The 15,110-nt window shown below is 42.2% G+C and overlaps 1 protein-coding gene across 3 annotated transcripts in view; it reads left to right on the forward strand.

Moving 5' to 3' along the window:
• Positions 1 to 5,478, forward strand: part of ALS2 (alsin Rho guanine nucleotide exchange factor ALS2) — a 186,078-nt gene extending 180,600 nt beyond the window's left edge. For all 3 annotated transcript variants that reach the window (XM_073551524.1, XM_073551523.1, XM_073551525.1), the window contains exon 34: positions 1,901 to 5,478. In XM_073551524.1, the coding sequence (XP_073407625.1) occupies positions 1,901 to 1,939 (39 nt within the window). In that variant the 3' untranslated portion in view covers positions 1,940 to 5,478. The remainder of the gene's footprint in view (positions 1 to 1,900) is intronic.
• The last annotated feature ends 9,632 nt before the right edge of the window (positions 5,479 to 15,110 follow it).

Consider the following 15,110-nt stretch of genomic DNA (forward strand, 5'->3'; position numbering starts at 1 on the left):
GTGGGACACTAGAAGCTGCGATAACCCGATCTCCTCTGCTATACACAGGCGATGATCAGATTGCCTGTGTGTAGCAGAAATGCTCACTTCCTATGGCTTGGCAATCCGGCAATGACAACCATAGAGGTCTGCTGGAGACCTCTGGTTGTCATGCAGACCCATTGGTGACCCGCGATCATGTGACGGAGTCACCGATGGGCGGGATGAGTGAAGTGCTTCTGGCGCGATCACATTAAATGCTGCTGGCTGAAATTGACAGCGGCATTTTACGGGTTAACTGCCACAAGTGGATCGCGACTCTACCCGTGGCTGTTTGGGGCACATGTCAGCTGTTCAAAACGGCTGACGTGTGCAATGAAAGATTTGGTCTCAGTGTCGGAGCCCTCGTCAAAGGTAGGGACACGACGTGCGGTGTACATGTGCGGTTACCAAAGTAGGAAAGGATTGGCGGAAAGATCACATTTATGGCAAATAGTGTTTGTTTGTTTTTTTGTTTTTTTTTTAAAAAACACATTTGCACTGTAATATTGCCACAAGGTCAGAAAAGTTGATCATGTCAGCATTTTATCCTATAGATTTGTTCAAAGCCTCATATGCATAAATATTTGGGCATGTGTATATTACAGGTTCATCTCTTTCCAGCATTTTCTGTTCTAACCCTTGTGTTATATTACAGGATTTTGACATATTCTGTCCTCAGGTGTTCACGGCTCCCCTGCCTCCCGAATTCCTTCTCACCAGGGGCGGTGCACTTCTGATGATTGACAATTAGCACCCGTGACGTGTCTGCACCGCTGGCCCTAACTGCGTGGTCGCCTATATTGCAAACAGAATCCTTTTTTCCTCTGCTGTGTCAGAGGAGCACAGGGCACTGAATCGACTTTGATTCTGCTAGATCCAGACTGTCAGATTAGCACTTGCAAACTCTCTAGCGAAGAACTTGTTAATTAAATTGCAGAGTTAATTATTTTTACAAGCATTTTACAATTTTAACCATTTAGGAAGATGGAATAACCCCTTTAACGCATATAGATGTTGTAGGAGGTGGATTTGCACCACCTGGGACCCTAACCCATGAATTATAAAGTTGGTTATCCATTTTAGTTGCTGGTGTGCAATACTACATTTCCCCAGCAGTGTTAGGGCCCCGTCACACATAGCGACTCACCAGCGATCCCGACAACGATATCAACTTGTCAGGATCGCTGGTGTGTCGCTACATGATCGCTGGTGAGCTGTCACACAGACCGCTTCACCAGCGATCAGCACCAGCAACGCCGAGCGCCCGGCGTCGCTGTGCACGTTAGTTACCAGCGCCTGATGCAGGGAGCTGGTAACTAAGGTACACATCGGGTTTCTAAGCAGCGCGCGTCACTTAGAAACCCGATGTGTACCTTGGTTACCAGCTCCCTGCATCAGCGCGCTGGTAACTAAGGTACACATCGGGTTTCTAAGTGATGCGAGCTGCTTAGAAACCCGATGTTTACCTTAGTTACCAGCGCGCTGATCGCTGGTCTCCCGCCTGTCACACGCAGAGATGCGTGCTGGCCAGCAGGAGACCAGCGATCAAAGAAATGTCCAGGGCATTCCAACAACGATCAGCGATACCAGCAAGGGGGCCGGTCGCTGTTCAGTGTCGCACACAGCGATCTCGCTGGTGAGATCGCTGCTGCGTCACAAAACTTGTGACTCAGCAGCGATCTCTCTAGCGAGATCGCTATGTGTGACGGGGGCTTTACTTTCCTAAGAAGTGTACAGCTGATAAGAACCAGGAAAAGGAAAAAATCTAGACTTCTAAATATTCTTAGTGACCTCATATTTACATTGGTGTTCACTGAAATGTAAATATATATCCTGTTTTTCTATTTGATTTTTGTTTTGTTTTTTTGCTTTTTTTAAGGCGTGTTATTATCAAATCCAACATGAGAAGCTGCACTAGGCATTGGTAGAAGCCTTGAATAAAAAAAGGAAACCTCAGCCTGTCTTAGAAATCCAGGACGGGGTACTGTGCTCTCAGCAGTTCTAGAAACTGCAATAAACTTTGCAAGATCCTGAATCAGAAGGAAAATCGCCAAGAATGTGATTCCAGAGAGGCGCCACACTCACTCTGTTCGCTGAGCGCTGGACAACTGCTGCAAGTTTACAGTTAATTTTTGTAACAGGTGGTAAAGTTTTGTAATCTTATTTGATCACTTTAATGAAAGAGCATTTAACATATGTGACTACAGCTCTCTAAAATAGTGATGGCCGGTGGTGCTAAGGTACAGTAAGTGGTAGAAACCTCGCTGAACCCTGGCCGGTACAAAGCTTGCTGTTATTGCTTCTTCTGAGCCAAAGTCTGATGCCGATCATGTATTGGTGTCACAGCAGAACAGATGTGTGTATATTCTTGATGCACTCTTCAAATGGAAAACATACTTTACAGTATTGTACTCTTTTGATCAATTGCACAATTAATTAGTCCAACATCTAAAAACAGTGTTAAATCAGATCCCTATAGCAGAAAGCTAGGAGAGCATCCAAGAAACACAGTTATAATAGCAATTTTCTATCTGTTTTGGTGTGCATATTGGGACTTACAGACTTCAGTGTGTTGTCGTTTTTTGACCATATTTACCTAGCTTCACTATAAATGTGAAATTGCCATCACCAAAGATCCAAATGTCATCGTCTTTGTGTAAACTAACACAGAAGGCTTCCAATATTGGTAAAGACGTATTGACTTGCTAGTAGGATTGCATATACAATTGTGTGCATGGCCTAGGCTTATGGTAAGTAATAGTAATTGCTATGACTTGGACGTACAGACTGTCTCCCCAAATCAATGGCTAATGATACATTTTTCTTAAAGGGGTTGTCCAGCCTTAGAGTGACTGAAAACTTGTAGCCTGAGTGACTGTGGGTTTGTGAATCCTCACATCACGTGCACTGCACTCTGTGAGGCTTTTCTGGTGCTGGGAGCAGGCAGTCAGATGACCACAGTTATTCAATTTGTATACTGTAGGTCGCATTCTGACTACACAATATCCGGCCTCGCTCAACACTCTGGCATTGGAGTTGAACACATGTATGCAAGTCACATACTTAGTAACGTGCCAGCTGCTCCTGGCACCAAAGAATCCTTACAGCATGCAGTGTGAGCGATGTGAGGATTCATTAGTCTGCAGTCGCCTAGAGATTGCAGACTTGTAGCCTAATGGTACTGTCACACTTAGCGATGTACCAGCGATCCCGACCAGCGATATGACGCGGTCAGGATCGCTGGTACATCGCTAAGTGGTCGCTAGTGAGCTGCCACACAGGCAGATCTCACTAGCGACATCGCTGGGGACGGGGGTCGCTACTTACCTGTCACACCGGGCGATCCTGCGTCCTCCCGCCCGGCTCCACGCGTCGCTCTTCGTCACAGCAGGAAGCGCCGCAGGAAGCTGACGACGAGAAACAGTCCTGGACGTTCTCGCGCGATCAGCGATAACCAGCGGGGGAGTGGTCAGAGGTAAGTATCACACACAGCGATATCGCTAGCAATATCGCTATAACGTCACAAGTTATAGCGATATTGCTAGCGATATCTCTTAGTGTGACAGGCCCTTAAGACTGGATAACGCCTTTAATACTGAGGACACTTAAATTGAATCTGTCAGGTGATTTTTTTCATAGCATACTAATAATATCCTGAAATACAATTTGGGCAGCTCTTTCAGAATTTGTAACTTTGAGGATATGTGCACACGTATGCATTTTTTTTCGCGGTTTTACCAAATAAAGCGCTTAAACGCAGCATCCCATTCATTTTAATGAATTCCGCACTTTTTGTGCATATTGATGCATTTTTTTTCCACGAAAAATGCGCATCGCGGAAAAAAACTCAGCATGCTCATTAATTTCACGGAAAATTCCGCATTTCTAGCTATTTTCTATGAGGCTGGGACCGCTCCAGGAAAAAACGCGCGTTTTTTGGTAAAAAAAAAAAAAAAAAAGCGCGGAAAACTCGCAGAAAAAAAGGGTTTTTTCTGGGAAGGAATCCGGTTTTCATGCAGAAATTTTCTGTATATGTGTGCACATAGCCTAAATGCTGTACCTTGCCCCGTTGTCTTGCTGTAAGTTCGGGACAGTTCAGAGTCGTGCACCAGCTAGTAATGTCTATCTAAATCCAAAGTAAATATTCACCCCACACTCCTGTCCATAATCCCACCCACCCCTCTGTGCTGACGTCAGTGATAGTTGGGGTGCGGTCAGATGGCCATATTACGCTGAGCCTCGCATTGCAATCTTCTGCATTGTCTGACACTTACAGCAAGACAACGGGGCAGCGTGCAGCAATAAACATTACATATTCTGAAAGGGCTGCCCAAGCCCTTCTTCAGGGTATATATATTAGTACACTACGCAGAAATCATCTGACAGATTCCCTATAATATGGGCTGCTACCTGAAACTGCGATTTCAGCACAAATACAGTGAAGATGCTTACCAACAAGAAAAGACAGCCACAGCTTCTATCACATCTGGCACACTTACATCTGTGGTGTTTATCTGTGGAGATGCCATTGATGGCTCTCTTCTTCCCATGTTCAGGCCATGTATTTAGACCAGAGTTGAGCTGTGTATGGCTAACCTTCAGCACATCTACAGCTCTTCAGTCAGCTATTGGTTCTTTTCATATCTGCGTCACGGCTGGCATTTGTAATGCTATTGCATAATGACCCCAGTGATTTACAGTGATGCCCTTGGGACTCTGCCATTGTGTTTAATAGCAAAAAATGGCTCTACGTGAAATGCAGTCTTTGCCGTAACATCAGATAGAGCTGCAGACGGAACCACCAACTCAGATGTGACTCGGCCTTATTGTTACAATGCACTTCCAATTCTGTATAGATGATTGGTATATCAGTATTGCAAAGAGTATCAACATATTGCTTTTTGGCAGAGCAAAATCTTACACCATGTACACACAGGAAAACCACCAAGAAAATGGGATACGTAAATATGCACCAATCGTGACAGGTCTATGGATGAGCAGGTATTTTTCTTGCCTGTGGCAATACTTTTTATTGCACGTTTTGAGCAATCGTGTTCTGAAAAATATGCTTATTTCTTCAACATGAACATGTAAGCACTGTATCGAAATCGTGTAATTTATGGAAATGTATTAAATTCAGTTGGGGAAACTTTGATTTAAAACAATACATTATGAAGTGGGCACTTAATCCTTATTATATATTTATATGGTATATTATATGTTCATTTTACATTGCATTTTTCTCAAGTTGTTTGTTTTTTTTTTTTTATAATTTATTTAAGGTGTGGGGTTACCCTCTAATCAAGCTGCGTACATACCAAAGGTATGCATAGATCCCTGTCGACTTGGTGCACGTTAAGCGTTTTCCGCTAAGCAATAGAAAGGCATTTTGCAAAGAAAACTTGTACAACATGGAATACAATTTTATTTTTTTCAATAAATATGGCATGCACACAAGTGTGTTTCTTGTTGTATACATGAAGGGCATGCTGTAGATGCAGTGTGAATAGAGCCTTAGATTTACGTAACGTTGGTGAATTGCTTTTATAGCAATATATAATTCTTATTTTACAGACATGGAGTTCTCTTTTCACATTGGCCCGCGATTTCATCATTTTGCATTTTTTAAGTCCCTTACCTTTTTTGTCTTGTGGTATTATTTGCTGTTTTGGGTGCCAGTGAATCTGGCACATAACCTATTTTTGTCTTTCTTCCTTGTCTTGATCTGTCTTTTTTTTTTTTTTTTTGCAACTCTTGGCGCCAGAAGTGTCTCACAATGGCGTGAAAAGTCACAATCTTTGCACTAAAATACTGATGTACTCAAAATTACTACTAGAGTGAATTTGTGCCAAAGTTTGAGACTTTTAAAAAGTTGCAATTGATGAATCAGGCTACAACATTTGGAATTTAAAGACTCCACCATGTAAAGTAAGAGTTTAACAAAGTCGCAAATAGAATAATGGATACAAATGACAAAAAAGGTGAAAAACACAAAACTAGATAAAAAAAAATAGGCATATGGAGGATGGAGTGGTAGATCTAAAAATCTGTCAAACATAAGGTAATTGTGTCCCCATCCTCAAACAGGACAATATATCTGCAAACTGATTCTTGCAAAATGTTTTCATTTAATTTGCCCCAGGAGAGCAATAATGTGCGTTTCCAGTACCTACTTAATAACAAAAGAGATGGACAGCAATAAATGGTTGAAGCTGTTTTTTTTTTCCCCCAGTGTCTGTCAAGGTTTGACTTCTTGTTGAGCATTAAACTACACACCATCGCTGGATTTTATTTTTTTTTTTCTTACCTATGCTCATGCCATTTGCTAACTAGGATATGTTATACATCATTAATTTGCTTTGCAAAGCAAAACTGTAGAAGGCTTCACCTCCTACAAGATGGTTGTCATTAGCAGATATAAAAGGTTGAACCCTTCGGGGCTTCGGGCCCTTTTACTTGGGCCCGGAGCCACGGTGCAATATAAGAGACCCACCATTTTAGGCTCAAAGCCAGTTATAAAATTTCAGTCTCTAAGGTGCACATCTGATATAAAAATACCCTGCAGATTACTGTACATATATATATATATATATATATATATATATATATATATATATATATATATATATATATACACACACACACACAACCACTGCTGGCTACTAATATGGATTGTGTGGTGTTAATGCCCAAAAACTGGAATACAAATTAGAAATGTTTAACAAGCCCATTTTATCTTTGTACAGTAAATTATGTAAATAATGTGTCAATGACGAAACTGAATTGTAACTAAACTAATTGATTTTATAAAGAGTGCTGAAAATGTTCTGTTCATTTCGTAAAATATTGTGCTTGTGGTTTTTCCTAATTCTATCGTGCATCCAGGCAAAGAGGTGCTGAAAGGAACCTGCCATGGGTCTAGTTTATTTTTATTTAAGCTTGATGCATCGTCCAGTTGTCACTGCTCCACTGATTCTGGATCAGTTGTACGTGTCCCTCCGTTCTAAAGTCGTGCACCATGGTAATAAAAATACAAACTTTCCCTTCCCACTAGCTGTATACCGGAGACCTGGCCATAGAGGAGAAAAGGAGTTCAGTTCTATATGCCCAGTTGGTTAACATGAAGATTTGCTTCTTAAATATTAGGGAGAAAAAACGGTTTCAGAATCAATGGAACACCGACAATTGGAAGAAGTACTCTGTTTAAATGGAAAAAAAAAATGAGTGAAAGTTCCTGTTTAAAGGGTTACGTTAATGTGGGCCGTGTTTTGTTTTTTCTATTCTGTGTAAAATCTGCCTTTGCGGTGAATAATTAAATATTTGCCATTAAATTTTGAGTGGCATGGCCAGTAATTGGACAATATTGGTTAATACAGAATGCTGTAGATAAGGCCTCTTTCACAGTTCAGTTTTTTGCATCAGTCAAAATCCGCCAAAAGGACGGATGGCGGATCCGTTGTAGTACTGATGACAACGGATGCCACCCGTCCGTTTTTTTTACAGATCCGAGAAATGAAGAATTTTAAAGGAATCGCAGCCTGGAAAGGGGGGGAGAGAGAGAGAGAGAGAATTTTTTTTTGACCGCCACCCAGAAAGAATTTCGGGTTAAATGAGTGTCTGGAGGATCCGCCAGAGAAAAAAAACGTTGCAAGCTCCGTTTTGAAATCTTTGAGGATGGTGACGGGCAGCAACTTTTGACGGATCCTCAAAAAAAACGGATGCAACGGACGGCAATCCGTCACAATCCGCCAATAATGGAAGTCAGTGGGGAAAAAAACGGATCCTCAAAAGAAAATTGCGGATCCGTTTTTTTCAAAACCTGGCGGATTGTGACTGATTGTAAAAAAAACTTAAGTGTGAAAGAGGCCTAAGCATTAGCTTATAGGCCGAAAATGGGGTGACAGATTCCCCTTAATCTTGCAATACAATGTGACTGGTAACGGACAACAGTCATTACATCTGAGATTTCACTGTTGTCCAATAAGGTAAGCGCTTATACCTTAGAATGCGATTGTAACTTGGTCTCATCACTTCTGGTTTTATCATCCTGTCTGGTGGAAAAGTGTTCAGATCTCCTATCATCCTCAGGCACACAGATGATTTTAATTTTGGATATTTTCAAATCAAATACATATCTTTAACATTACTGCTGAGAAGTGCGGTAGATTCTTTACCTCATTTTATCTTTGCGTAAGTCTAATATTTTTACTGATTGAAGTTTTTCTGGTACAAGTAATAAGTCTGTGTTTAGAACTCTAGCCCCTTAAAATTAATCATCAGTTTATTAGATAACAATCATATACAAATAGGGTACGAAAAGAGCATTATAGCAAGAAACACAGGACATAAAACTAGATGGGGGTCAGTAACCCATGCAAAAGAGTGCTCATGCCCATAACAATGTGACAAATGCAAGCCACGCAATGTTGCAGCCTTTTCAGAAGTAACGTAATACATCAGGCGCGCAACCGTCATACAAGTGTGCCCTAATAGGGAATGTCGCACTGCCAACATGAAGCGTTTACCAATAGTTAACGCACGGGCACCCACAGGGAGGATAGAGGTCCCCGACACGAGTTTCGCATCCACACCTAGTCGCTTTCTCAAGAGGAGTGGGGAATACATGGCCTAATAGGTCCTTTTGTAACGCTGGCAACAGGTCACATGGTCGGTCACATGTTAGCAGCAGACCAATCTGAACGGAGTAAGCGGTGCATGCGCCGTGTTACCCCAAGGTCCTTCATGAGTCTCGGCGTTAGGCAACCAGACAGATTCACAATGAAGTGCGCACGCGTGGAGGCAGCGAAAACGCCAAGGCCCAGTGAAAGACACGAGAAGACAGCGTGCATGCGCTCTGCTGAGGATGTAAAATACAATTCAATAAGTGAATGGCAAGTGAATGAATATACAGAAATATATCAGCATAATATACAAATACAAAAATTAAATAGCTATATGCTCACATACAACGTTACAGCTGATAAATATTCGCAAAAATACGCCTATAATGAATAGATTACGAAATAAATATGTATACATCCAATAACAGGTAATTAATCAGGTGACATTCAAACAGCGCAAATAAATGAGGTATAATAGAATGTCATGGATGACAGATATTTCTTCACAAGGCAGGTAAAGCTGACAAGGCGAATGGTAGAATATATCTTGTATCCCAACGGTACCAATCGGCTCAAAAACCCCCAAAGGATGATTGATAGTAGTGGTGAATAAAAACTTAAATAGAAGGAAAAAGAATAAAACAGAAGAAAATCCTCTGAAGTGGATGTGTACAAGACGGATACAATACAAAGGATCTACAGATATGAGGCAAAGTTCAAGGATTCATTTAGGCTGTTAGGGACCATCGTACCTAAAGTAAAGATCCATTTGGCCTCACATTGTGCCAAAAGTTTTTTATAATTGCCACCCCTGATTCCAAGATGGATAATATCCATACCCCGAACTTGAAATGATTTTGGGTCACAATCGTGACAGACCCAAAAGTGTCGGGAATAATTTTCAAAATAGAGGGGTCGGCCACTGTCTTGGCCTCTTGGCCGCACGAATGTCCCGCGCATGCTCACGCACCCTAACTCGTAATTCTCTTGATGTAAGACCAACGTATATCATGGGGCACCCACATGTCGCAAAATAGACAACGTTGTTGCTACCACATGATATACGCTGTCTAATTTGGTAGCTTCTAGAGCCATCAGAAGAGTTGAATGTTGTGCACCGCAGGACATTCGGACAGGCAAAACAGTGGCCGCAAGGAATGGATCCTGGAATAGGACCCTTAGAGCCAAACGGATTGGGTTGTTCGCGGATGTAATGGCTTCTCACCAGCATATCTTTCAGATTTCTTGACCTCCTAGGGGTCATCTGTGGATAATCACCAATTGATGGAGCCAAAGACTGTTCAGCACTGAGAACAGACCAATGCCTCACCAGAATTTCCCTCATGGTCCCATTCCTGGTTGAAGGTGGAAATGAATCGAATAGTTTCATTCTTAGATCTACCCCTCCTGCCCAAATCAGTCCAAGGATAAAGCAAGTCATTCCTTGATGTATTCCGAGCCCTTACGTAACCCCTCCTTATACACCTGTTGCTGTATTCACAATCACGAAAACGATCTCTGAGCTCACTGGCTCGTTTTTCAAATTTATTCAAGGTGGAGCAGATCCGCCTCACCCTAAGGAACTGGCCGACCGGGACGGCCCTGATGGTAGAGATATTGTGCGAGGAATGTGCATGCAAGAGTGCGTTGACCGATGTTGGCTTACTGTAAACGTCCATCTGGATGTATCGATTCTCGTCTATCGACAAGGAGACGTCCAGAAAGTCAATACAATTCTGATCAAACTTCTAGGTCAATTTAATGTTGTAATCATTCACATTCAAGCATGCCATGAACTCCCCGAGCTGCTGCACTGGCCCACTCCACAAGAATAGAACATCATCAATATAGTGGTGCCAGCACAGCACATGGGAGGCGTCCGGCATGCCCCCATCACCTATGACAAATCACTCCCAAAACCCCAGGAAGAGATTTGCATACGAAGGCGCACAGGCTGTGCCCATGGCTGTGCCGCACCGCTGTAAATAACATTCTTTAAAGACAAATAATTGTGTGAGAGGACAAATTGGAGCAGCTTGAGGAGTAGCCCGCACAAGGGGCCGTCGAGGTCGGACAACCCCAGGAAGAAGCGGACCTTCTCCCCCCCCTCCCCCCCTGTTTGTGATCGATCCAGGTGTATAGGGATTCGAGGTCGGCCGTCACAAAAAGGGCATGATCATCCACAAGGACACCATCGACCCGCGACATGACGTCCGTTGTGTCACGGATATATGATGGTAACAGTTCCACCAAAGGTTTCAGATAATAATCCAAAAATTTACACACGGGATCACACAGTCCCTCAATACCAGACACAATGGGATGCCCAGGCAGGTCGGCGGTGTCCTTGTGGATCTTGGGCAGGAGGTACAACATAGATGTCCTAGGGGACCTCACCATCAACCACTCGAAAATCTCCTTTGAAATGATGTTATCATCTACTGCCCGAATCAGAATCTGTTGAAGCTCCAGCGAGTAGGAGGATATAGGGTTGAAGGACAACTTCTGATATGTGCGGGTATCCCTAAGCTGTCGAAAGGCTTCACGTTCGTATAAATTTGTGGGCCAAATGACGATATTTCCCCCCTTGTCTGCCGGCTTAAAGACCACCCCTGGGAGAGATTGTAACTCAGAAATAGCTTGACGCTGCCTCTGAGCTAAATTATCATGTTTACGCCGTGTGGTCAGTGTTTTGAGATCTCTGGTGACGAGTTTCGTAAAAATGTTAATGGCTGGACTTAGAGACAAGGGGGGAAACTTCGTTGATTTGGGCAACACATTTGGAGGGAACTTACCACGATGTGGCAGAGATTGTTCCGCTAGAAGGTCCTCCAAGTTACTGAGAGCCTCCCGCTTGCTGTGACTCAACATTTCATTTGACTGATTCCGTTATGTAGCTTACGAAGTAAAAGCTTCCGTGAGAACAAATGAAGGTCCTTCACAGCTGAAAAATAATAAAAGGAGTTAGTGGGGGAGAAGATGAGGCCCCTGCTCAGGACATCAAACTGGATATCAGTTAATTTATGTGAAGATAGATTAACCACCTGCACACCGCTCTGTGGGCCACCTGAGATACTATTTCCAGCTTTATTTTTGGATTTGATGGTTTGACGTGTATTAACACGTCTCGGTGGTATGTCAGAGGGTAGGTTTCTGCCAAAACTTGAAGATTGAGATGTAGAATCTTCATCACAAGAAAAATTAGATTTTGTAGAGGTGGACCTTGATCTGGAACGAGATGTGTTCCTGTAATGTGGGCATGATCGATTGGCGGGATTATGCCACCTGTACACCCTGGACATTGTTTTATCCTGTATATCCCTTTTGAATATTTTTGTTTTCATCGTTTGAATATATTGAGCCCACTTTCTTTAAAGCATCACCTGTTAATTCCTTTTGGAGAACTGCTTGCACCACCTCACTTTCAAGTTTGTCAAGTGATTGTTGGTTATGTGATTTAAGTAGCTCGAGGAAACCTTTTGAGCAAGTGTTTAACTCCTCCCATTTGTCTTTGAAGACATCATCTTGTATAGGGAAGGATGGAAACACTTGAATCCTCAAACCTTTGGGAATCAAGTCCTTCTGGATATATTTATCCAAGAAGGCATGATTCCACCAAATACGAGTCTGTTTTTTCAATAAATCCTTGAATGAAAACATTGCTTCCTGTAAATCCCGATTGCACCCGTCAGTACCCCCATCAGTGGTGTCATTAAGCTGTGCACGCCATGTGCGGTCACGTGCATGAAAATCCATGCTGAGGCACGAAAAGACTGAAAAACACAGAGAAGACAAGGTTGATTGATAAAGTGAATAAAAAGCTCTTTTTGTAAACTATTTGTATATGATTGTTATCTAATAAACTGATTTTTTTTTTACTATTTGAATCTGATACTCCATTTTGTTCTCCAATCTGATATCATGTTTAAGGAGTGGAATATTTACTAATATGGCGGTATATTTGTGTATAAGTCCGCCATGTTTTCCTATCACGGTATTTGGCACATTTCTTGTTCTAACGGTCCTTTAAATCTAGTATAAAAAATAACGAAGATAATAGTTTAGGACAAACCCCACAATGCATAAGAATAAATAAACAGATGTTAATATAGGCATCGGATAGTTTTAAAATATATACCACCCTCATATGCCATCATCAGTGGCATGAGCATAGTACAGTTCACATTTATGCTGAGAAATAGACCAACCAGCACAGTAAATAGACTTATTACCTAGGTATATAGACCAGGCACAGCCATCAGGATAGATCCAGCATTACCCCAACGTTTGTTTCGCCATCTGCTTCCGGTGGCGTCCTAGGCTCTGTAAAAGCACTTGCCCCCCCCAAAAGAAATTACGTAAATTTTGTGCTCCAAAATCCAAATGCTCCCACTCCCTTCTGAGCCCCAGTGTGCCTAAACTGCAATTAGTGTCTACATTTTTGTCATTCCTGTAGCAATGAAAGCCCACCTAATTTACGGGTGCATGAGCTGGGCACAATGTACGGGGCACTACAGCATACTGGTCACTGCAATGTACTAGTCTCCACGGCAGTTTGCAATTTTCTCTCCGCAGCATCCACTGCTGCTTCTGGAAAACACCCATGAAGTCAAAATTGTCACGACACGTAGATAAATTCCCAAAGTGGTATAATTTCCAAAATGGGGTCACTTGAGAGGAGATTGCATTTCTAGCACTTAGGGGCTCTGTACATGAAGTGCACAAATTATTATACAAACTTTTGCGCTCCAGGATGCCTCCTGTATAACAGTACTGCTTAGCAATACTGCAAGACTTGAGAAGGACACAGCGCAGTACAGCCACTTATGGGGTATTTCTACGTTCAGCAAAAATTGTGGGATAAATTTTGGTGCCATTTTTACCCATTTTCCAGTGTGAAAATGTAAAATCTGGGGCTAAAATAAAATTTTGGTGAAAAAGATTTTTTTTTCTTCATTGCCCAATGGATATCATTTTGCGACCCACCTGTGGTGTCAATATGATCACTGCACCCCGAGATGAATTCATTGAGAGGTGTAGTTTGTAAAAAAAAAATAGTCTCTTATGGGGGTTGTGAAGTTCTGGCACCTCAAAGGCTCTGCCAATGTGACATGGCACCCTCAAGACCAGTCCACCAAAATGTGATCTCCATTATGGCCCCTTCTGACCTTTGCACTGTGCCTCAAAAGTAGTTTTCGATCACATATGTGGTATCTGCGTACGCAGGAAACAAATATTGGGGTCCATTTTCTCCTGCTATCCTTGTGAAAATAAAAAAATTAAGCTAAAATAACATTTTTGTGGGAAAAATGTGATTTATTTTTTTTTATTTTCATGGCTCTCCTGGAGGGGTTAAAGGTGCTCACTAGAGATGAGCGAGTATACTCATTGCTCTGGTTTTTCCAAGCATGCTCGGGTGTCCTCCGAGTATTTTGGCTTGCTCGGAGATTTAGATTTCGTTGCCTCAGCTGCATGATTTGCGGCTGCTGGACAGCCTGAATACCTGTGGGAATTCCCTAACAAATAGGCATTCCTCACATGTATTCAGGCTGTCCAACAGCCACGAATCATGCAGCTGCATTGACAGAAACTAAATCTCTGAGCACGCCAAAATACTCGGAGGTCACCTGAGCATGCTCGGGAAAACCCGAGTAACGAGCGTAAGTTGCTCATCACTAGTGCTCACCACACATCTAGATACATTCCTTGAGGGGTCTTGCTACCAAAATAGTGTTACTTGGGGTTTTCCATTGTTTAGGCACATCAGGGCCTCTTGACATGACACCGACAGACTATTCCATCAATGTCTGTGTTTCAAAACGTTACTCCTTTTCAGAGCCTTGCCATGAGCCCAAACAACAGTATACCCCCACATATGGGGTATCTGCATACTGAGGAGAAATTGCACAACAAATGTTGGGGTTGATTTTCTCCTTGTGAAAATAAAAAAAAATGGGTCCAAAAAACATTGTGGGGAAAATTTGATTTTTTTTTTTTTTTTTTTTTTATTTTCACGGCTCAATGTAATAACTTCTGTGAATCTCCTTGGGGTTCACTGTGCTCACAACACATCTAGATAAGTTTCCTGAGGAGTCTAGTTTCCAAAATGGGGTCACTTGTGGGGGGTTTCCACTGTTTAGGCACATCAGGGGCTCTTCAAATGCAACATGGTGTCCACTAATTATTTCACCAAATTTTACATGGAAAGTGTCAAATACCACTTCTTCCCTTCTGAGCCCTACCGTGTGCTCAAACAATGGTTTTCCCTCACATACAGGGTATCTGCGTGCTTAGGAGAAATTGCAGAACAAATTTTGGGGTCCAAAAATTGCAAAAATAAAAAAAATTGAGCCTAAAATAATTTTTTTGTGACAAAAGAAAACATAAATTTTTATTTTTTCACATTCCAAACAATCCTGTCAACACCTGAAGGGTTAATAGAAGTCTTGAATGTGGTTTTGAGCTCCT

Source organism: Dendrobates tinctorius, unplaced genomic scaffold (genome assembly GCF_039654945.1).
Source record: "Dendrobates tinctorius isolate UK_male_01 unplaced genomic scaffold, ASM3965494v1 ptg000177l, whole genome shotgun sequence".
NCBI classification, from domain to species: Eukaryota; Metazoa; Chordata; class Amphibia; order Anura; family Dendrobatidae; genus Dendrobates; species Dendrobates tinctorius.